Source organism: Carassius auratus, unplaced genomic scaffold (genome assembly GCF_003368295.1).
Source record: "Carassius auratus strain Wakin unplaced genomic scaffold, ASM336829v1 scaf_tig00216637, whole genome shotgun sequence".
Taxonomy (NCBI): Eukaryota; Metazoa; Chordata; class Actinopteri; order Cypriniformes; family Cyprinidae; genus Carassius; species Carassius auratus.
In genome coordinates, this window is record NW_020528672.1 from 803 (window position 1) to 24,032 (window position 23,230).

General features: G+C 38.4%; 4 protein-coding genes across 4 annotated transcripts; all 4 read right to left on the minus strand.

Annotated features, from left to right (window-relative positions):
• Window positions 1–275: 275 nt before the first annotated feature.
• On the minus strand, window positions 276–11,526 carry LOC113098760 (abl interactor 1-like). The gene is given in 11 exon segments (XM_026263794.1): window positions 276–464; window positions 996–1,112; window positions 2,923–3,042; window positions 4,980–5,093; window positions 5,096–5,119; window positions 5,122–5,291; window positions 5,386–5,481; window positions 6,467–6,525; window positions 8,323–8,502; window positions 10,152–10,322; window positions 11,286–11,526. Coding segments are annotated over 11 exon segments (1,347 nt in total). The 5' UTR covers window positions 11,418–11,526; the 3' UTR covers window positions 276–300.
• A 944-nt stretch (window positions 11,527–12,470) lies between these two features.
• On the minus strand, window positions 12,471–13,926 carry LOC113098757 (Ig-like V-type domain-containing protein FAM187A). Its single transcript, XM_026263790.1, has one exon. It carries the CDS (start codon window positions 13,893–13,895, stop codon window positions 12,687–12,689), a length of 1,209 nt encoding a protein of 402 aa, XP_026119575.1. The 5' UTR covers window positions 13,896–13,926; the 3' UTR covers window positions 12,471–12,686.
• A 52-nt stretch (window positions 13,927–13,978) lies between these two features.
• Window positions 13,979–15,439, minus strand: LOC113098758 (coiled-coil domain-containing protein 103-like). The gene is made up of 3 exons (XM_026263792.1): window positions 15,145–15,439; window positions 14,523–14,652; window positions 13,979–14,406 (listed from the first exon to the last, which is right to left on the minus strand). Exons 1-3 carry the CDS (start codon window positions 15,285–15,287, stop codon window positions 13,984–13,986), a joined length of 696 nt encoding a protein of 231 aa, XP_026119577.1. The 5' UTR covers window positions 15,288–15,439; the 3' UTR covers window positions 13,979–13,983.
• Window positions 15,440–16,170: 731 nt separating this feature from the next.
• On the minus strand, window positions 16,171–18,409 carry LOC113098759 (60S ribosomal protein L23). Its single transcript, XM_026263793.1, has 5 exons — window positions 18,274–18,409; window positions 17,220–17,303; window positions 16,802–16,930; window positions 16,540–16,653; window positions 16,171–16,297 (listed from the first exon to the last, which is right to left on the minus strand). Exons 1-5 carry the CDS (start codon window positions 18,284–18,286, stop codon window positions 16,215–16,217), a joined length of 423 nt encoding a protein of 140 aa, XP_026119578.1. The 5' UTR covers window positions 18,287–18,409; the 3' UTR covers window positions 16,171–16,214.
• Between the last annotated feature and the right edge of the window lie 4,821 nt (window positions 18,410–23,230).

The window sequence follows — 23,230 nt, forward strand, 5'->3', positions numbered from 1 at the left end:
TAAATGTACAAAAATGTTACTTAATATGTTTTACATTATGAAATGTAACTTAAAAGTCCTGAGAGATCAATTATGATCATCATCATCATCATCATCATTGAAGACTGAAGTCAATTTAAAAACAAACTCATCTCTGCTGGTTTAAGCCAGCATGTTAATTCCATTTCAAACGTTTTAAAAGGTCAACATAGTATAAAAACATTTCTGCAGTTTCATTTATACAGCGGACTTCACCGTTTTACTATAGAAATAGAAATGAAAGGTTCCTTTCATCTCTATACTTCATTCACTTGCGTTCTGTTAAGCGGTGGACTCCACATAGTTGCCAGGAAAAAATCCTTTAACTCCATTGAGAAAGCCCTCACACCAGCCATCCTCATTCCTGCTGGTGAGGTAGATGATATCGCCCTCTTGAAACACCAGGTCGCCCGGCTTGCCTGTGTCGTAGTTATACAGTGCCACCACTTGGTAGGAAAGAGAAGTACAATGAAAAAAATCACTACCTGGATATATAATTAATATCTCTTGTCCTGAGTGTGTGATTACAAAATGATCTGTCTTAGATCTCAATACAGTTGTTTTCACTGTATTGTTTTCACTGTGTAGTGTGTCAGCTTATAATAACGGCGGACACACTACACTTTATTTATATACACACACACTTTATTTATCTAACACACATACTTAGTATACACTTAAATTTTGCACACAATATATATGTACATACATAACTTCATTTTGTAATATACTTGCCTACAATTGTCATTTGTATATTGTTATTCACTATCTACTTATTTGTATTTTTTATTCTTTTATTATGTGTTTTATGTTCTGTCGCTGTCATTCTGTTGTACTGCGGAGCTTCTGTCACGAAAACAAATTCCTCGTATGTGTACATACCTGGCAATAAAGCTCATTCTGATTCTGATTCTGATTCTGATTCTGATTCACAATGCAGATTCTGTGCCTGAACGAGTCATCAGAAATGAGCTTACCTTTATCCAAATAGTCGGCTGGTGCAGTTATGTCATAATCAATGGGAGGGGGTAGAGGGGGCATCTCTTCAAAGTTGTCATAACTGTCTAGTGGTGGCGGTGCTGGAATCTCAAGGTCTAAATGTGCATCGACACACAAAGTTAACAAAACTGACAAAGTGCAACTGCACAAATGTGTTTGAAGGAGATGTGGGTGATTTCCGTTCAACAAGCCACATCAAACAAAAATGTGACAATCAAACAATTATTATTTTTTTCCGTCTGAAACATATGGACGCCTACACGGTTTATCAAATAATACAACTAACACCAATGCATGTACACTAGAAATCACACACTTCATCATTTACAGCGATCGTTCACCAAAGACAAATGGCTTCAGAAGACCTGGAATATAATGCAGCAGTGTTAGTTTATTTTCTTCTGACTCTACTCTACTCTAGTGTTACACTACGGTTCAAAACTTTGGGGTCGGTAAGATTTTTAATAATGTAAAACAATATTTAATAGGTTAGGATGACTAATAAAGTGGGTTGAAATTGGACTTTTTGCTTTTTAAAAAAAGTTTTCTACAGTTAGTTGAGCACCTGCTTTTTAATCTTGTTAATAGTTGTAGTTAATAACAACAATGTTGTAGTGCATAAATTGCATGGATTATTTCTCTGATGACTTGTTTGTTCTTTGCCCTTTTTGTAGCTAAAGGTCGGAGTATATCTACATGACATTTGCACTGGTTTCCCCCCATTTACATTTATGATCAGTCGACACTTAATTGCTGGAAGTCAGAGCTAGTCTGCAGGTTTGAGTTGACCGATTCAATAGAAAATTGCAACGTGTAAGATGGTCACAGAGTCCCAATTTTTTTAGCTTCAGACTTTGATTCCATCCAGTCGGAGGATATCAAACATGTTTGATATTTTCAGCCAATATAAGAACTGTCCTTTGTAACTGTGTATGATGCCTATTGTTAAAAATCGGTTCAGATTTTAAAAGTCATGTCGTGTATTCGAGTCTTAAAAGTTGAGTTGAGTTGAGTACAGGTTTGTATTGACATGATGGTGAGTCAATGACGACAGAGTTTTTCATTTTTAGCCGAACTATCCCTTTAACAGAGAGATTTAACTCGGCTGAGGATGTAGATCGAGTGTCCTGTTGTGTGCAGGATGGTGTGATCTGAGGTCATGTCATGTGGCTGATTTGGCTTGCTGGAGAGCAGACTGGGGAAGTGGCAAATATAAGAAAGAGAAGAATGTCAGACAGCGACGCACAGAGAGGCCTCACTTACCCAGGTGCTCCAGGCGGGCAGGGATCCTGCACAACGGGCCTGAACGAAACCGGCGGAGCCAGAGGAGGTGGGTATGGAGGGGGTGGGGGATCATGACTGACAGGTGTTTATCAAGGGAACAAATTTGAGGGTTGAACAATAAAAATGAACTAAATGGTCTTTGGATGGTATGCATGGCTACATAAGAATCTATTTTTGGGGATGTGGTGTCAATATATTTGGTAACAAAATGAGAAACTATCATGAAATCTGAGGGGGTGGCTTTAACCAATCGGGTCTTGGGAAGGAGCGGGGCCTACGTGATGAGCAGAAGGCAGAAAAAGTGAGCGTGTGTAGAGCGAGCGAGCGCTGGGGCCCATGCGAACCCTCATAGACAGCGAACGAGAGCTAGGAGGATGACGTCGCACCCACGTGAGCGGCGAGAGCGAGGAGCTGAGAGAGAGGACAGAGTGAAGAGAGACAAGTGTGAAAATAAGAGCACAAGAGCTCACAGAAATAAACAACAGCAACACCAAAATATAAAGCATAGATAAGCTGCCTGGAAGACAAAGCAAACATGTCATCATACAAACTGAGCATTCTGGAGCAAGATATAATGCATCATACAAACAAAATACCACCTTTGTTTGGCCACGTTTGTACCTTCAAAGTTGTGGTCACACGGCGGAGGCAGTGGGGCTGGAAGATCGAGGCCATCAGGGGCTGGTGGAGGAGGCATGTCAATGGGAGCTTCTGGTAGAGGAAATCCATTCTCCTCAGCCACTACACACAAACGTTTCCATTCAATTTGGGATTTTAACTACGGTCATAGGATTCGTTTTTTCTGACTTCACTACAGAGTACAAATATGTCTACTGACTGGATTGAAATCTTACAGCACACTTATATTTTCAGAACATACTTTATTTTTATTTGATTAACATTTTCTGTGGATGGTTTATAATATTTCCTTGTTTTTAGTCGTTACATCATAACTTTTTACGTGTACGTTCTATATCCAAATGTAGTACGTACTCTAACAGTACACAATTTCAGATGCAAGTCTTAAATTGTTAAATTGAGAATTATGTTTTACTCCCCCCCGAGGCATCCTAGGTGTACATTACTTTCTTCATTCAGATGAATCCAGACAGGAGTTATATTAAAATTGTCCCGGCTATTCCAAGCTCTATCATGGCACTCAGCGGGTGTTGCAGTGCTTCAGTCCAAAGAAGTGAAATAAAAAAGTGCCCATCTATAAAATAAAATAAATTGTCTCACACGGGCCCCGGGTGGCTAGGTGAACAAAGGCCTCCTGCAGTGAATCGATGTGTTTTGTAAGAAAATATATATATTCAAAACATAATAAATCACTTGAATGCAGCTTGTGCTCCCAGTGGTAAACAGAAGCAGCTCAGGGAGGATGATGTATGAGGTCAGTGTTGCACCGCTCAGAAGTGATGCATGCAGAAACATCAAAACAACACTCACTAATTAGAAGTACAAGACGGAGGAAAAATGTCAGAGGATTTCAATAAGCCAAGAGAGACTGGGTTTCCTTTCCTAAAGTAAGGAAACTTTGCTTCTGTTAAACAAACGTTGGTATTTCACGAGACTCAGCAGCGCATGCGCAATGCTGTCCATAAGTCATCCTCCCTGAGCTGCTTCCGTGTACAACAGTGAGTACAAGCTACATTAAAATGATTATTACGTTTTGAATATGGATATTTTTTCTTACAAAAATGCATCGATTCGCCTATAGGAGGACTTTGTTGATTTTTTTGGTGCTTTTATTTCACTTCTTTTGGACTGAAGCACTGTAACACCTGTGACTGCAATGATAGAGCTTGGAATAGCCAGTAAAAAGTTTAAATAACTTTGACTGGATTCGTTCTGAAAGTTAGAAAGTCGGGTACACATAGGATGCCTCTGGGTGAGTAAAACACAGGCTAATTTTCATTTTGGGGTGACATAACTCTTTAACCAGTCTGTCCACACTTACCATAAAACAGCTCTGCAATATGACAGTCACAACCTCTCAGATAATAATTCATGTGTAAAGCACATTTACACTACTGTTTAAAAGTTTGGGGTCACTATTATATTATTTAAAGAAATAAATACCTTTATTCAGCAAGACACATTAAATTGATCACAAGTGGTAGTAAGGACATTTATAAATGATTGTTATAAAATATTTCTATAAATAAATGTTTTTCCTTATATATTTGCAAGGAATCCTGGAAAAATTTGTATCAGTTTCTACAATAATATAAAGCAGCACTGCTGTTTTCAACAATAAAAAATGTTTCTTTATGCAGCAAAATTAGCATATGAGAGAGATTTCTAAAAGATCATGTGACACTGAAAATAGTAAATGACTATGTAATAGTAATAGTAATGAGTAATTTAAAAATGCATTAAAATTCAGAACATGTATTAATATTTCACATATTACTGTATTTACATTCTCTCTTGATCAAATAAATCCAACATAAACCCACCCTTGGTGAGAAGAATTCTTTAAAAAAAAAAAAAAAAAAAAAAAAAATCTTACAGAACCCCAAAATTTGAAAGTTTAGATTCAGAAGTGAACAGCTGGTTAGGACAACAAAACAAAGATCACTCCCTGATCACACGTCACATTCTAGTTATGTCTAGTAGTCATATGGTGTAACCGTGTTATAGTATGATGCTGAAGTCTGTCAATCAGCAGGGACTAACCTGTTTCAATGAGGTGGAGCTTGGTGGAGGAGGTGGAGGAGGTGGTATGGCCATGAGGCTGCTGGGATCAGGTGCGTTCACTGAGGTGGCCATAGGAGGGGCGGGGGGATGTTGGTGCAGTCGAGGGGAGGAGGTGTGGAGGTGGGGGTGGACCGGTCTCCATCCCATGATCCTGTTCACCCTCTGCCTCCATCGGTGGGGGTGGTGGAGGAGGCCCTTCACCCAGCAGCGTGTCAATGATGTCAACCTCAGGACTGGTGGGCCAGCTGGGCACCACAGGAGGCGGCACGGCTTTACCAAAACTTGAACTGCAGCCATGGAAGAAATCCAGTTATGAGAAGTGATATAAATCTGATGTTAGAATTATAATCAGAAATTATACAACACTTAATGTGCTCTTACGCAATAGACTTGTCATTGAGCGAGGTGAGGGACGCTCCATGAGAGAGAGTGGGTGCCACGGGACACTGGACAGGCTCAGGTGGACGGCTGCTTCGACTTCATTAACATACAGACACAGACACACATACTGAGCGGTCAGAGAGTCAATATTAGGCACGTAAGTACTTCTGTATTTTACACAGAAAGCCACTTAGGACACTGTTCTGAAAAGACACGTGCATGACTAAAGTGCTCGTTCTGAGAAACTTCAATTACCACAACGCAAACCATGTTGCTTTCAGGCAGTGCAAAGAAGGGAAGTGGGTAAAACAAAACTAAAATCGCTTCCTGGAGAAAGGCCCTCTGAACTGAGAAGGAAGAGGAACAGAAGCCTGAGACATGTGAACTTAGTATTAGTAATATATTAGATGTCAATTTTAATTTCTTTTTTTTTTAAATGAACAACAGACACATTTTTGGTGGAGGTTCAAATAAAAAAGAGATGTGCTGACAACCATTGTAGTTTCTCATAGGGTGGTTGTGGTCAGGTGGGTGGCAGGTGATGAATAAACACAGGATGCATACTTGTGATCAAAAAAAGGTGGATACTGCATAACAATGAAAACCTGCAAAAGTCTCGATACGCTTTTAAAAGTCAACAGCATCACAGCACTCATGACGCAAGATACTGGAAAAGATGCAGACACTTCTCTATCTCAGACGCCATATATATAGTATAGATAGAGATATAAATATAGATATATAGATATAGATAGACATAACACATGTTGTTTTCTTAGTGACTAAAACTATTAAGAATCATTTTCATTAACCGAAATAAAATGAAAAGAATAGAACAAAGAATACTTATTTTAGAATATTAGAACTTTGAAATTAAAAATGAGAAAAGTTCGCAACTAACTCAAAATAAGTATTAAAATGACTAAAACTAAAACGGAAATAAAAATAAATTAACACACACACACACACACACACATATATATATATATATATATATATTATAGTATGTATGTACTATACTGTAATAGTATACAATAATACTAAAGGAACACTGGTCCTGTGTGAACAGAGCTGGACGTACCTCAGTGTGCTGCTGCTCCGTGTCATGGTAGCTGTTTTTACCTGCGGCTGGCCAGAATCCTGAAAACAACAAATCTCAAGATTAGCCATTTTTGAAAGGAACTAAATCCAAACAAACACAATGCACAGACAAACTAAAGACGGACCTCCCTGACTCCCCTCTATTAGCAATAGCCAACCTCACATGTTTACTGTGTTTCCCTGAGAATGCAGAATATATTGAAAACAAAATAACTGCACATTTACTCCCGGAATAGAAACTATATTTAATGGCTAACCCCAAAAAGTGTAAACACTGTGGCTCAGTGATGCTATCAGTACATTGCTGTTTGTTTGAGCAAATCTACACAGCAGCACCGGCTCAACCAATATGATCGAGTCTGTTTGACAGTAGTGCATAGTGTTCAGGAAACCTGCTTGAAAACATTTGCATTCTTATTTCTGTATTTCTTTTTAATGAAATCACACACTTCAGCTTTACAGTCAAACATGAAGTGAATAAATATGCATTTAGATTTCTTTTTTTTCCCCTAAAGTTTCTGCAAGACGTCTTTCATGCTTATCAAAGCTGCATTTATTTGCTCAAAATACAGTAAAAACTGTAATATTGTTAAATATTATTATTATGAACTTTTTTTTTTCCAATATATTTTTTTAAATGCTTACTCCGGTCTACAATGTCACGTGATCCACAACAACGCTGTGCTACTTCATATAACAGAAAAGTAACGTTTGTTTGATCAATTTAATGCATGATCTTGCTGAAGAGTGTAAAAACTATTGCACTAACCTAGTGTAGAGGATCAATTTATGATTAAAACCAGAACTCTTTACATGTAGAACTACCTTTTATAAATATATCAATGTAAAAATGTGTGTTTGTGTTTACATGTGCATGCATTGTGTGTATGCTTCATGATATTCTTCATATAAATGTGTGCTTCAACAGCCTTCTGTGGCTTGGTGCCGATGTATCTACAAGCCTGACAAGTGCATTCCTGTGAAATTCTTGATGCTTTGTGTTTGTTTGTCTGCTCACTGCTATACGGACCTAGCGGGGAATCAATGAGCTAGCTTAGCATGGGTAACACCAATTAATGACTAGCTGCTTTTCCCACGCTGCTTAGTTCCTGGTAGCCAGCCAACTGTTTGTGTGTGTGTGTGTGTGTGAGGGAAAAGAAGTGTGGAGGAGGTAGGAAAGAAGAGTGATCTGAATGTGTGTGTGTGTGTACGGTTCATTGATGTCAGACTAACTGCTGTATAACAGGATGTGGTCAAGTGTGACAAAACTAACAAAAGCTAAACTAACATCGAATGCTACTTTCACCATTTTGCCTTTTTTGCAAATGGCAAGAAATTAAAAGTCACATGCAGAAACGGCTAACACGGTCCATCTTAACATCTCAACATCTTCATTGTTAATACAGAGTCATAGGAAAGATCGGGTGATCTAGGCGTATATTATTCCATTCAGTTTCTACTTTACCCTAAACTACTAAATAATCCTGAGTAGTCAGGTTTTGAGATTTCACACTGTACAACTGTATATATTTATGATGATCACATCAGTACAGCAAGCAACAGGCATGCAGTTTGTGTGGAAACCAGGGCAAATAAATCTAATTTAGTTGTACTGAATGTTTGGATAACACAAAAACACTGTCTCTTCTTCATTCCAAGTCATGTATTTGCCACTGCATTTGAATGTTTTTCACCTCAGACACTAAATATACAAAAGCATCATGTATATAATTAATGGCACTGTTGATACATAACTCAGTGTAGCACCCCAATGCATAACTTTGGCAGCACAATTTGAAGGGCAAACCCACTTTATGAAATGATATGTGTGCTCACCTTCACGCCATGTCCGACTGAGTCCAGGCTAGAGAAAGAGATGGGTGTGCGGGAGTACTTGATCTTGGCTTCTTTATTTTTTGCTGGGGGGACAACCTTATGACTGCGTGGGACCCTCTTGGCAACAGTGAAAGCGCCGATCTCTCTGCGGGCCACCTTCTCCCTGTGCATGTCCACGGTCTGTATACAAGTACAGATATGGGGAGGAAAATTACTCCTAAAAATCTCAAAAACTATATTTTTTGATAAATGAACAAATATTCCCAATCTACATGCCGCACTGTCATCAATCGTTAAATGTTTCTCTGAAAAACACTGATTCTGGTCTTTGTAGCATTTTGCAGCAAAATATATTTTTTTGTATTATACTATGGATCTGTTGAGGAAAGATTTATAATTATTTTTCAGCAAACACAACAGACGCTCCAGGCATATTTATTAATAATGGCTGATAAATTATTGTTGTTGATAATGCATTTTTTTTAATGCTATGGATTCACATTTAGCTTTATTAATCAATTAACTAATATTTCAATGTATAGTTTTACATTTGTTTTACTAACCATGTATTAGTTCACAATTCAGCAATGGTACATCTGCTGTTTGTGTTAAGTGAAATAAAGCTTAACTAAAAATATAAATATAAATATTAGACTGTTCCAGTCTACTCAACTCCCTCTGTAAAAGTTTAGTTTGTCATGTAGGAGGAAGTGATGTTGTTGGACCTTGCGAAGATATTAGATAGGCCTACACCCTGAAACACCAATCTGGCATTCCTCTGTGAGCCCTCAGATAGGGTGAGAAGGAGCACCATTATTCCAGGCCTGCTTGTTACAGCTCTTCCTGGGCACAGGGCAGACAATGGAGAACATCAATCAGGGTTCAAACTTTGTTTCTGAGTGAGAGAACAGTGGTCCTTTCATTCCAAGTCTGGGATCTGGCTTACCCCCGCTTTAGCCCTGCCTCAGGTGACCTGGTTAGGCAGGCTGGGCACGGAGCGCGCTGGAATGCTGTGCTGGAGTCCCAGCCGCAGTGAGAGGAGCCAAGGGAATCGAGGGGGAAGGAGTATTATCACCCGGGAGACAGGGGGCCCAAACAGTGACTACCTACACTGAGCTTTGGGACATTTCTACAACAGTACTCTGTCCTTAACCACTTGACAGTGGGAGTCTTTTTTGAAACCCTTCACAGATTCTTGCTCACTTAAAATGTATCACAAAACTGAAGGTCATAATCTTAATCATTTAGAAGTCCAGTCATCTTCTAAATGAAAACATAGTCATACTATAAACATAGGATGCAGAATAGTACTTTGAAACTAAAATAAAAATAGAATTAAAAATGTAAAGAAATTTGTAAATATGTATTTAAAAAATGTAGTTTTTAAGTGTTATCATACCTACAACAGGTTTTTTTTTTTTTTTTTTTTTTTTTACATTTGCAGAAACCAAATATTTGCAAAAACATTAGTTTTTGTTTTATTTTTATTATATAATTTTTCTTTGCTTTATGGGCTATAGTGGAATAAATAAAAAAATTAATAAGGCCAGCTGTCATCATGTGTTGGTGATGTATGACGAAATTCAGATTGTACCAGTTTTCAATTACTAAGGGAAATAAGGAGCCAGCACAAAAAAAAACTAAAAAAAATTCAAGGCAACTGAAGGACAACATCCATTTTTCATGAAATGACATTGTAAAGCTGGCAAAGTTTCAGAGTCAGCATGATAGGACTGAACTAATTTACACTGATAAAAATGACTGCACTGTGATAACATGATCAAAATAAAGGAACATGTTGAAAATGATCTCAAAATGGGGTCGGGTACCTGTCCGATCTGGTTGATGGAGGACTCAATCTTGCGGAGCTGCAGGGTCTGTGCATCCAGAAGCTTGAGCACATTGGTGGCCATAGAGCTGATCTGATAGGCCACACTAGCCAAGGACTGGGTGGTGAAGGCCTTGGTCTCCTCCAGGGCTTTGGTGGTGTCATTTCCAGCCTGCAGAATTACAAACCTACTTTAATTAAATCATTAACCACAGATGACATGAAATCATGTTTCAACCAACTTCATCTTAATGTAGGCTACATGAATAATATTAGCTGTCATGGTGTTGCATGTTATACACGACCTTAACATCCTGCAGCAATTAAAAAAAAGGGAACAAACTTTTTTTGTGTGTCGTTTTCATATTTTGTTCTTGTTTCCATTTACTTATGTTGTTTTTATACAGTGCCAGTGGTATTAACTGACCTACTCCTAAACGCCAAACTTTTAGCGGTGTTATATTTTCATAATTAATGCATCCCCTAAGCGTTTTCTGCCGTCTTTGTGGGGAGCAAACGTAATGTGAAAAACCTTGACCTCACACACGGCTCGAGTCAGACACTGTCTCTACTGTAAGGAAGACAGTCTTGCTTCATCTTCTCACTTGTACGTCTATCTTCTTGAATGCGGTACAACAGCACATTTCAACTGAACACCAGTCTCACAAATAGCGACGTGAGTGTGAGCGGATGAGATCTCAAACTGTAAAAGTTTTAATCTGTGGTTTCGTCAAGTGTACTGAGGGACTCCAAACACTCCTGAGGAAAATGAATACACCCTAAAAACACCTCTGAGTAAGCATGCTGACTGTAAAAACTGATTTCTGCATAGGCGAGCAATTCGCAAACACCGCGTTTTGGGACGTAGGGCAGAGGAAAGTGGTAAAACGCAAGGTTATATGTCTGTTTAACTGATTTTATCTTGAATGCTGACGCTGCGATAAACGCGACGATACAATACATTTAACGCGTTTATATATATATATATATATAAAAAATAGGCAATGGCAACGCACAGACGTATCACTCAAGTATACTGTTAAAGTAAATAAAGTGTTGCTTTGTAAATGACACGTGTCATCATTTGTCTATCGGTGACAGATTCAATCTGTGTGTGGGTGTGAAGCGGTCTTACCTGCAGGTAGTTGCTCTCGCAGTACTCCGCTACTTTGTATAAATTGTTATAGTTGTCTAAAAGTGCTTTGCGAGCGGAGGGGGCCTCCTCCAGTATTTTTGTAACTTCTTCGGAGTAGTTTTGATCCTTCATCGCGAGACGGAATGACAGACCGTTGAGGAACAGCTCCGGAAACCTGTATGCGACAGCAGTCTACTGATATATGTCAGTCATCTCAGAGTCAGACCCCATCCACCCGCCGCTGCCTTCCTCTGTCAGCACACTTCTGCTTTAATGCTGCAAGCACGTATCTGATCAAGGCCTCTGTGAAGACGCGGAAACAAGAACGTCCTGCCATTTACAAATAAACCTGCAATAAATTAGCAGCCAGAGTTACTATAGTTCTAGAAACATAACATAATTCTACACATATTAATATTACTTAGCGGTTTCACAAGCGTGGGTCCCATCAGCGGTGCAATCACGCCCTCTAGCGATGGTGACCACCTAATGTGAAACATCTGAACAGAAAATGGAAAATCTAAGCCTTATTTACAGCAGAAAAATCATAAGAAGCTCCCAATAAAATGAGTTTAATATATATATATATATATATATATATATATATATATATATATATATATATATATATATATATATAATTTTAATTACAACACTTTTTTTTACTTTGAATAAATGAGATTTTAAAAGTGTGATTTGTAAATGTAAAAGATCTTATGCCAAGCTCTATAAAATATTTTAAAATATACAAAACTATTTATTTACTTTTATTTTACAACTAAAATATTTCAGTGAATCACAAACGACTAGAAAAACTTTGTTTAAAAAAAGATAACAATCAGCTTTTACGTCTTCTTGAATTAGAAAATTATCGATTATACATAATTTTTACAGAAACTATGAGTGATGAGTATGCACAGATAGAAATTAAGAGAGCACTGCTGTGGGAACTATTCACATCATATATATATATATATATATATATATATATATATATATATATATATATATATATATATATATATATAATTAATATAATATATATCATTACTATCATATATATAATTATATATATTAAAAACAATTAGAAAAAAAAATGATTTTGAACCCTCACTGTACAATATGTAATGTTTCTCTCTTTTTTTCTACAATTCTGTATTCAATGATTAGTATTTAAATGTTTTCAGAATAAAAGAAACATACACAGTGCTTTATTTCCTTTGTCACTCTCAAGTCTGTTAAAAAACAAATACATTCAAATTCAGAAAATTCAATAAGCAGCACATTTATTCAATTTCACCTTGCACTTCACATTAAATGTACATCAGTATAACTACAGCAAACCCAAGTTAATATCTGCAGAGGTTTCTTCCTTGCTTATCTGCCAAATAAATCTGACCATCACAGTGAGGAGAAACAGAGCAGAGATGCCAGCGTAGCAAGCAAGTATAACTTTAGCGCGTGGACAGACTCTGGGTCCCAGATTTGACGCAAGCGTCCCAAGCGCAGATACACCCCCAATCTGATCTCTGCAGCCAGCTCTCCTTGGAGCCAGCAGAAATAGGAGCCTTTGTCTTCCAGCCGCACGGGTCTGAAGTGTAGGTGGTGACCGGTGTCGATGAAGACACGAGACGTCTTATTCAGTCCCTCCATATACTGAGAACGGTGAAGCGGTGCTGAACCTTTATCCCAGGCCACAGCGTACTGCGGTTTGGCACCAGGACAGGTCATGACCAGATCAGAGCCTGTGGGGTGGCTATGAAAGTGGATGGTGACACCCGAAGGAGATCGATCGTCAAACTCAAGGAACTTTAGCAGAGCTTGTCTCTCTGGAGATGTCGTAGGTTTTGGAGGACAGGGGGTGTGACAGTTCCTCACCTCAAGCTTGGCTCCGTAGCCACTACCAGAAAGGCCAAACTGTTGGGGAACAGCTGAGGAACCACAAGGGGCCTCTGTGTCCGATTCACGCTGATAACGTACATGGAGGTAAATGCTTTTGACGTAACAAAGTCCTCCACGCATCTGCTCCCCCCGGACGTCACAGCGGTCACATTTAGACCACGGCTCGTACCTGGTGAACACCTGAAACTTTTCAGCTTTTATGCTGAGGGGCTCTGCTTCTTGTACTTGAGTCCTCTGTTTGACGCTCCAAGGAAACAAAACTTGACGGACCTCCTGGACATCCACATCGTAGCCGTAGAAGAATTCACCAGAGGCTGTGCCACAGATATAGTGCCCTGAGTCGGCTTTCTGCGCCCTGAAGATGAGGAGACTAAACAGACGGATGGAAAAGCGACTGCGCAGATCGGACCCTCGGCCAACTTTGGATGACTCCACCACCGTAGTGCCCTCAAAGTCTGTGAGGACTTTGGTGTTCATGGAGCCAACTTGTTTCTGATAGTACCACACCACTGAATGAGTCTCCTCTGGTTTACAGTGACAAGGAAGTTCAATGGTCATATCAGATAGGAAGGCAGCAGAGTCAAAGACAAGAAATGCAGGACAGACCCTGCTGGCAAAGATGTCCTCCTTGTCTTCGGGAGCCTCATAGGCTGAATGTAACAATGGGCAAATGGCCCAAAAACAAATGGCCAGCACTTTTCTTGGCATATTTTTCTGCCAGCACAAACAACAACTACAAAAAACGATATATAATACAATATAAACTGTTTAAGGTACAATGGAAATTCAATACAAGCTATTTCTGGATGTCATATTTTCCCATCAACGCTTTCAGTTTTGCTGTAAGACTTGCCTCACCAGCCAATGACGTGTCAGAAGAATCACCTGCTGTAACTTGTAGCTGGTGGAAAAGCTCCTCACAGGCTTTTTGTTCTGCCTGACTTATAAGAGACAGGTTAAGCCCAAAACGGCCAGTGCTGGAAAGGCCGTCTAGCACGCCGATCACTATTTCCTCGTCTCCTGACTTCAGACACTGTGACAGAATCAGAAGGAACTCGCCGAGGAGACCAAGGCCAACCTCAGTCCTGAAGATCTCCTGCAGAGCCTTGCCTCCCAGACTCACGAGGAGACTGTACTTTTCCAGTGAACTTCCCGCAAACCTGCGCCACTCACGGATGAACTCTGACGCACTTCTTGGCTGGATCTCAGATAACTTCGGCTGGAAGTAAATCCAGAATCTAGTTATTTATACACTTCATTCTTAGGTGAGATGATGTACTGTGAGACCTAGCATTGGGACAACATATAGCTGATTTGTATCATAAAATGTCTCACCTGGACCTCCTCAGATAAAGCGCTCTCATGCTTTGTGCCAAAAGCAATGGGATTCCAGGGCTGCTTTCGAGGAGCACCAGAGATGTCCTTTCTGTCAAGGGCCTTCAAGTGAGATGCAAGTACTATATCCCTGAAATCATTACATATAAAACGGAGACACCACTGTTACTTTAGTATCACTAAGATACAAAAAGAAAAAATAGTTTTGATTAATATTTTGAAGGTTGATATTTGTTTTCATTATCATTTTATTCAGTTTAAGTAAAAAAAAAAAGTCGAATTTCGAATGTCTATAACGTTACATAGGTAACGTAGCGTTACACACACACACACACACACACACACACACACACATATATATATATATATATATATACATATACTGATTATTTTTATTAAACTATAACTTTTGCATTGGTAGATTATTTCTATATATTTTGAATTTATCTTATTTTGTTTATTTCAGCTAACGTTTATTTTATTTCATGTATCATTTCGTGTGTGTGATTTTATTTTTAGTTTAATGACATTGAGTTGTTGCTCGGTAAAAATGAGATGCAGAAAAACTAGGTTTAACAGCTATTAAATGTACATCTTACAGTACAAAAAATCGAAACCGTACCTGAATTCTTCATAGCTGGCGACATTTTGGTTTAAAGCTCGAAACTTGGCTTCATTCTCCCTCTGATATCTCCTGTCCGCTTCCAGCGCCGCTTGAAGCTCCTTTTCAAGTGAACTGAAATTTATCAGACCAGACTTCTCCATACCTGCTCTTACTGCTTCGTGAAAAGATACCCAATTTACATTTATGAGGAGAACTGATGATGTTGTTTACCTCAAATGACAGAAATTCAGCAAATCAATACGAGTACAGCTACGGTTAACTCGCTAGCTCAAACTTCCACAACAAACTGGTCTCCATAACAACCACGCGTCGTATTCAAGCTTTGGAGCTCGCGGGAAATTTTGATTTTCAAATCAGCGAAGCTCATTTAAAACGTTCATATATATATATATATATATATATATATATATATATATATATATATGCACAATATACTCTATAACATTACTAAAACACACACAAAAGTGTATCTTACCTATTTTAAAAAGACTTGATCATCATCAAACAGACGTGCAGCTCGGATTGTATTAAGTAACATCTCAAAAACAATTGAACAATGTGTATTTTGTATTTTCTGGATTTGTGCATAATCATCTCGTGTTGAGTTAAAATGTTTTTTTTTTTACCTTACAGATTAAATCTATATACAAGGTTTTAAACCTGGGAGTATATTAAAATATTAATTTCACAGTAACTATTCAAGACAAAACTTCATTATCTATTAAAAACTATTTTTAATTTAAGGAGTAACATTTCAGGCAGGTTCTTAAAGTTAATGCATTACTGAATAAATGTAGTTTTCATATACTCATGTCAAATGCCAATACTCAAGATATTAATCACAAACATTTACCACATGTAGCCTACTGAAAAAAAAAAAAAAAAACTATGCTCAAGAGTCTGTAATTTTTGGATTAAATCTATAATCATGTTATATCATAAAATGTTAACAAATTTAAAATATTGCAGTTTTAACTTAGCATCAAGACCAAATACCCTGGAATCAACAGACAGTGACACATGTAAACTTCAAGGACTTTATTGAAAACGACAAGCCAGATTAGCGATCAGGCGATGCTCCCAGCATTGGAAGCAATCCTGGGCCACAGGTCTGCGCACTCCTTGGCTACGGGTCCCGTGATACCTGAGCCTACAGAAGACAAAAACAACTTAGCACTGCACACAAGCAAAACATCAAGATGCAAAAAAATGACAGGTCTCAAGTAGAAACTGTACCATCACGGATTGAGATTTAACAGCACATGGCGACTGCCATCTCACCCAACAGCAATGGGGTTATTATTCCTTCACTGACGACTCACCCAGCCACAGAGCAGACGAAGCAAGTGCTTTTAGAAGGGTACAACACAAGATCTTATATTCACAACTCACCTTTCATTTCTCCTTTGTTATTCACTATGACCCCAGCATTGTCTTCAAAGTACAGAAACACACCATCTTTTCGCCGATACGACTTCCGCTGACGTATCACCACCGCAGGATGCACTAGATTACAAGGGAAGAGTTGTATAAGCATACATATACTAGACCATTAATTCAGATCAGCAACTCAAATATCTCAGACAAAGCCTGCTATTTACAGTTAAAAAGCTCAGGCTCCCGAAATGTGAAATCAGGTCCAGCAAACACTCACCCTTTTTCCTGAGCTCTGGCTTGCCTTTCTTAACTGTGGCCATGACCATGTCGCCCACACCAGCGGCGGGGAGCCTGTTCAGACGACCCTTGATGCCTTTGACGGATATGATGTACAGGTTCTTGGCACCTAAGTGAGAAAAAGCCACAGCTGAGCAAACCCCAACTCAGTATATTCAATTATATTTTTATACCTAAAGTTAGTTAGACAAAGGTCTGCTAACCCTCAGCTGCATCATTAGAAACAAGCGTACATCTGTCCCATCACGGATTGAGATTCAACAGCACATGGTGACTGCCATCTCACCCAAGAGCAATGGGGTTTACTATTCCTTCACTGACGACTCACCCAGCCACAGAGCAGACGAAGCAAGTGCTTTTAGAAGGATAACGAGCCCAAATACTGGCAGATCTCTCACCTGTGTTGTCGGCGCAGTTGATGACCGCTCCCACTGGGAGACCCAGGGAAATACGGAACTTGGCTCCCGATGACCCACCACGTCCTGAACAAGAGGATGAACGTGTTAAGGGTTTACAACGGTAGCAGAACACAAAAAGATGCCAGACACATTTTTATTTAGCTAGCCAGTGACTTCATTTATAACTGATTGCCAAAATGAAGTGACTTTAAATACCAACTACAAATACATTCACACCTAGAGTTGTCAAACAGTTGTGCCACTATCAGTTAACCCTGTAAAGCCTTAAGTCAGTTGAGTTACTTAAACTATTCAGATCTGGTGCAACACTCTTTACAGTGATCGAGGTATCAGGCACTATTCACTGCCATCAAAAACACCCAGCGAAAGTGAATGGTGGCTTAAGTTGTCATTCTACTCAATGGTCAGTGTTTTCTATAAATAAGAAGTGTTTAAAGTTTATAACAACGTGTTCATTTTAGGACGAACCATTCCTTCAGGTCTGCAAATGGCTAATGCTAATCGCTATCGATCCGGCTGTGAGTTGCAGCAGTGAACTAACGTTTGTAATGAAGACAGTAATACTTCAGAATCGATGAACCTCAGTATTTGTCCATTTGTCCGGTGTACGATCATAGTCTCTCACATGTGCGCTGCGCCATCATCTGTGCACGGAGAGCTGCTCCGCTGCGTGCTGGCGCTCCACTGTTCACACGGTTACTGCTTTTAATAGTCACATTTCTTATTTCACACCACGGTTAAGGTTAAACCGTGTTTCAAAACTTGTTATCGCAGAGTAAAGTTTGTGCACGAAGCGTTTAAACAGGACACTTCTGGCACCACGAGACTGGAGTCCGTGTACCTAGCAAACATGGCTTCTCTCGCTAGCGGCAAACGCTCGAAACTAGTTTTAATCTAAGTTGTACTTGACCATCGGCGATAATATATCGAAAATATAAGTTCTCTATGATCTGTTAAACCCGTTCAGTGCTTCACCAGCCTTCAGCGTGTCTCATTTGAAGGATGAGTGTGGATTCTCAGGCGCGTTTCTTACCTCTCTTAGACATTGTCGCCGAAAAGGAAAGAGGAAGAGACAGAAAGGAATGCTGGGATATAATCGTGCGCGTGCCACAGCTCTCACAGCATCCGGCGCGCGCGTCAAAGCCACCATCCCTACATCGCCACCTAGTGAGCCGTATGTATGCTCTCTTGACGCATTTTCGTTGTGACTTTTAGTCTCTAATATAAAATCACCTTTTATTTTTTTTTCTCTATCCACATGTTCTTGTTCTAATTTATCTGTTTCTTTCTGATATTGTTAATAATTAAAAATCAATAATAGTTCCAGACATATGATCCAAATAAAGCGAGTACATTGCAAATATACAGTGATGTGTTCATCTGACACACTGGAAATGATCATCAGGTTTGGAAACTTGTGGAGTTCATGAGGCTCAAGTGTGGCTCACATCAAAGGGACAGACCAAATACTAAAAGACATGCGTGAATAACATAATCTGTGAGTAAAAAGTTTATTAAATTAGAAAAAAATGAAGAAAAAAATTGTTAAAAACCTTGACTCAGTTTTAAAAAAATAATAATAAAAAATAAAAATTATTTAATTTTTTTCACGTTTGCAACTCATAAAGACAAGAGAGTGTTGCCATTATGTTTCAATTTTGTGAATTAGCTGTTGCAGTGTTCATTTAAATTGTTAAAATCAGCAAAACATAAAAAAATGCAATGATTCAGATTTTTACATAACAAGCAAGGGGAAACAACTCAACCCCTGAGATAATTTTTATACTTAAATATACTTAAATGTTTCCTTTTGACCAGCCCTTTGAAAATGTTTTTTTTTTTTTTTTTTTTTTATTGCATGCTCCACTTCCTATCTAAACAAGAATGTTAATCTTCTTTAAGGAGAACATATTTTTACTGGTTATATCTATACAATATGATCATTTGTAAATGTATCCGAATGAACACTGATATTGTTAAATAAGATGTCATATTTGACATGGAATAAATCATTTAAACATCAAAAAATATTCAAGACTTCAAAAGTGTGTAATGTGTCCATTAACACAACATGCCACAAAAATGAGATGGAAAAATGGGGAATAATATTTTAATACAATGTTCCACATTTAAATATAATGCTGCATAACTGCATTTTAGTAAGAAGTATACAACATGATATGCAGTAATAAACACATATTCACACGACCATTCAGAAGTTTGGAGTCCATTCAAAATAAATTAAAGTAACTGCTTTCTATTTTAACATATTTTAAATCTATCTATTCCTGTACTGGCCAAGCTGAGTTTTCAGCATCATTACTCATCTTCAGTGTGACTTCACAAATCATTCTAATGTGCTTTTTTGGTGCTCAAGAAAACCGTGATACATTTTCGGGATTACTAGATAAATAAAAAGTTCAAAAGGACAGCATTTATTTGAAATAGATTTTTTTTTTTTACATTTACAATGTATGTAATGCCATCAATTTAATGGGACCTTGCTGCATAAACTCATTTATTTTAAAAGTTACTGACCCTGATTCCTGAACAACAAGTGTGCTATGTATAGTAATGGAAGATTTTATTAGTGCATGTTGCTTGTCAGTGGGTTGCCAATCTGGGTCAGGATGGTGGGTTGGCTAAAGAGGTCAGTGTTGGCAGTTATCCCAGCGCAGGTTGTGACACCTGCATGGTGCTCTGCAAGACTCTTGTTATGAGAGACAAATTATGCACAAAGGACATTGAGAAGGACATTGAGATGCTCACTGTATCCCTCCGGCCTCATTATCTGCTTAGAGAGTTTCCCCAAATACTTGTGTCCGTTGTGTCTATTCACCCAAAGACGAATGTGAACTTGGCTACGGAGTACATTGAGAAGAGTTTAATGAAATACCAGCAATTTTTTTTATCATGGGTGATTTTAATAGTGTAATTAAATGTTCTTAAATGTGTATTAAGAAAGAACTTGCCTGAGTTTTTAGTTTTTACCATTACAATTTTTAATTATCCCTTCCTGCCTGTCAGGAGAGCTGGTGCCAGACACACTTCTCTTCATGGGATGGCATCCAGCCTGGGTGAGAACACTCTCTCTCTCTCTTCTCCGTCTCCTCCCTCTGTTTGGATGTGTTGTCGGAGTCACTGGCTTCACTGTCTGCTTGTTGGCGCTCCACACAGGTAGCGTAAAGGTACGTCTGCCCCGTTCCATCCCGGTAAGTGCAGAAACACACCGTCCGCTCAATCAACCTCAACACGTTCTCGCTGCTGAGATCACACGATTTCCAGCAAAGCAGTTTGGCCTATGAAAAAAGAGACACGGAGAGCATGGAGCTCAGGATTTGGTTAGAATTAGAGCTTCTCTTATAGGAATAGCTCAACCAAAAAGTCTGTATTAAGTAACCCTGTATAAACCTGTATGACTTTATATGTTCAGTGTAACCCAAAAGAAGACAATTCAGTGGAGTCCAAACAAACATGTTCTTTTGTGTTCTCCTGAATAAATAAAGTCATTCAGGTTTGGAACAACATGAGGGTGAGGATTTTTGGGAGAACTATCCCTTTAAAAACTATTTTCTACTGAATGCTTGATCTCGTATAGAAATTGCCAGGCATATACACACAAAAATGCAATACATATTTAGTATGTAGCATCTTTAGTTTTGAAATTGGTAACACATTACCTGTCAGATTCTAAATGAACATTACATACACAAACTATCACACACACAATCTGTCCACCTCATGCCTTCTGTTGTCAGGGATGGCCCAGTGCGCCATCCCAGCATGCTGTGGACAGGTTCCTATTTATAGACGGCATGGTAGTAAGCAATCCATCGAACAATTCCATTGCCATCATTATTTTCCCATGACATCACCATCAACTATGCAGTAATCAAGAAGAAATCAATCAAAAGAGGTGAGGGCGCCCCACACCATCAAACAAACTTCATTACTGATCTTCAAAATACAACCTTACAGGCCTCTCAGAACACAAACAGGTCTGGACAGATGCAGATGTTTGTTAAAACATTACGTTATTGTTAGCCGACGTTGGATGGAGCAGATATGCACATGAGTGGATGCCATGTTGTAAAACCTCTCACCATTTTTGCACACAGGACAGCAATGGTTGGGTTCGTATACAGGATTCACACAATGTAAGGTAGGGCAAGCTGGATATGGTGGCCAGTAAACTTCTCTGTTGACTTCACACCGGCAGCGCTCACAGGGTGACAACTGATTAAAAACAGGAACAAAGATTCACTCAGGATTATACAATCTAAATTCACTGGGGATGTATTGATCGATAGGCCAGGGAAATCACATATACTGGTCTTCGATCAACAGCTATGAATGGATTCATCTAAAATACTTTCTTTGTACTCAAACACTTTTACTAGATACAGTATATTAAAATACAGAGTATTTTAAATGAACTGTCACTCACGTTTTTGAAGATAGACTTGAATGTGCATGATACAAACCTACATTTTCATAATGCATGACTGAAAACATTTTGTAACATGATATTGATGTACCATTTATATGTACCATGTACCATGGTAATGAAATGTCTGATTTTAAAATGGGTTTTAAAGGATGAATTTTTAGATTTTATGTTTTCAAGTGATATATAATTTCTGATGATTTCTAAAATGTGATAGAGAAAAAGGCAACGAAGAAGTCTTTTTTTTAAACAAAGGTCAAAACTCCTGTTATAATGTAGATTTTTGAGGGTTCACTCTTGTCATAAATTAATCTATCACTTTTCCTACATCATTTTCAACAAAAAACATTGGTAAAATATATATTTGGGAGTCTTAGATCTTTCCAACGATATATAGCTTGTCAGGATTAGATTAGATTAGATTGTAATATAGTGAGGTAAACTTAGGCGTACCGTATTCAGGACGGAGTGACAGTTAAGGGGTTTTAATGTAGAAGTAACAGTTTTGAGGTAAAGAAGATTAACTTTTAGGATATTGCACTAGTGACTGTTTTCTAGCCTTTTTTTCTAGCCTTAGGTTTGTTCTGTATTCTAGAATTATTATTATTATTATAATTTTTTTTAAGTGTCTGACAGATGTAAGTTTTTTTTATCCAACAAACATTAGTTCATTGACTAGACTTAAACATAACACAGATATTATGCAATTTTTTATGATGTCCCAATTTTTATGTCCTGTGATAAAACAAACCAAACAATGCAAAAGGTCATCATTACATATTATAATTTATGCATTGTTATAATAAACTTAAGAACGTTAGTAAAACAAAACAAAACAAACAAAAAATAATCAAAACGAAATATTATAATCATTATAAAATGTCCATGGCAGAACAATATAGTGCAATCAATGTATTTTATCGACTCACCTTAAATTCCTCCAGTATTCTGTAAGTTTTGCCCCCGTACACACAAACTTTACTGACAGCTTCACACACGGGGCAGCAGGACTTGTATGTGATGCGCGTGCATCTCGGGTGTATACGCGGGCACCTGGGTCTGACACACACGGGTCCGTCCTCTGTGCAGGTGCAGGGACACGCGGTGGAGCTCGGATGATAAAACTCTCCGATGCTATAAACAAAACCTTGGTCGTCGATACAGAACTTGCCACGATAGTCACCGAATTCGTATTCCAGCCCGGATTTGGAAGAATACTCGGATGCGCTTTGGAGAACGAAGCACTGGAGTGCAAACGACATGCAAAGGACGGGAGAGCGCATCCTTACTGGCAGCAGGCTATGTATGATGTGGTCTGGATTGTCATCATGCGCGTGTGGCAGTGCATAAACATATGCCCAATGACATACACCACAGAAAATGACCCTCCTGTGAATGTCACATACCTCACTATACAAACAAGACTAAAACTGTATTAATATTATTTTTATTTTTTAAGTATGGCTTCAAAAAAAAAAAAAAAAAATCTTTAGGCTACGTTTACTTTTTACAATATGACTATCAAGTGCTTGTGTTAGCTACA

Bases quoted from the DNA above. Each gene is read 5' to 3' on its own strand.
- LOC113098758 (XM_026263792.1), bottom strand. From the start codon at position 15,287: ATGGAGAAGTCTGGTCTGATAAATTTCAGTTCACTTGAAAAGGAGCTT. The intron at 14,653-15,144 runs GTACGGTTTCGA...TAATGATTTCAG, and splicing joins GCCAGCTATGAAGAATTCAG to GGATATAGTACTTGCATCTC. The intron at 14,407-14,522 runs GTGAGACATTTT...ATTTACTTCCAG, and splicing joins CTTTATCTGAGGAGGTCCAG to CCGAAGTTATCTGAGATCCA.
- LOC113098759 (XM_026263793.1), bottom strand. The intron at 16,931-17,219 runs GTGAGAGATCTG...TTTCTCACTTAG, and splicing joins CAACTGCGCCGACAACACAG to GTGCCAAGAACCTGTACATC. The intron at 16,298-16,539 runs GTGAGTTGTGAA...TGTCTTCTGTAG, and splicing joins TAACAAAGGAGAAATGAAAG to GCTCAGGTATCACGGGACCC.
- LOC113098757 (XM_026263790.1), bottom strand. From the start codon at position 13,895: ATGCCAAGAAAAGTGCTGGCCATTTGTTTTTGGGCCATTTGCCCATTG.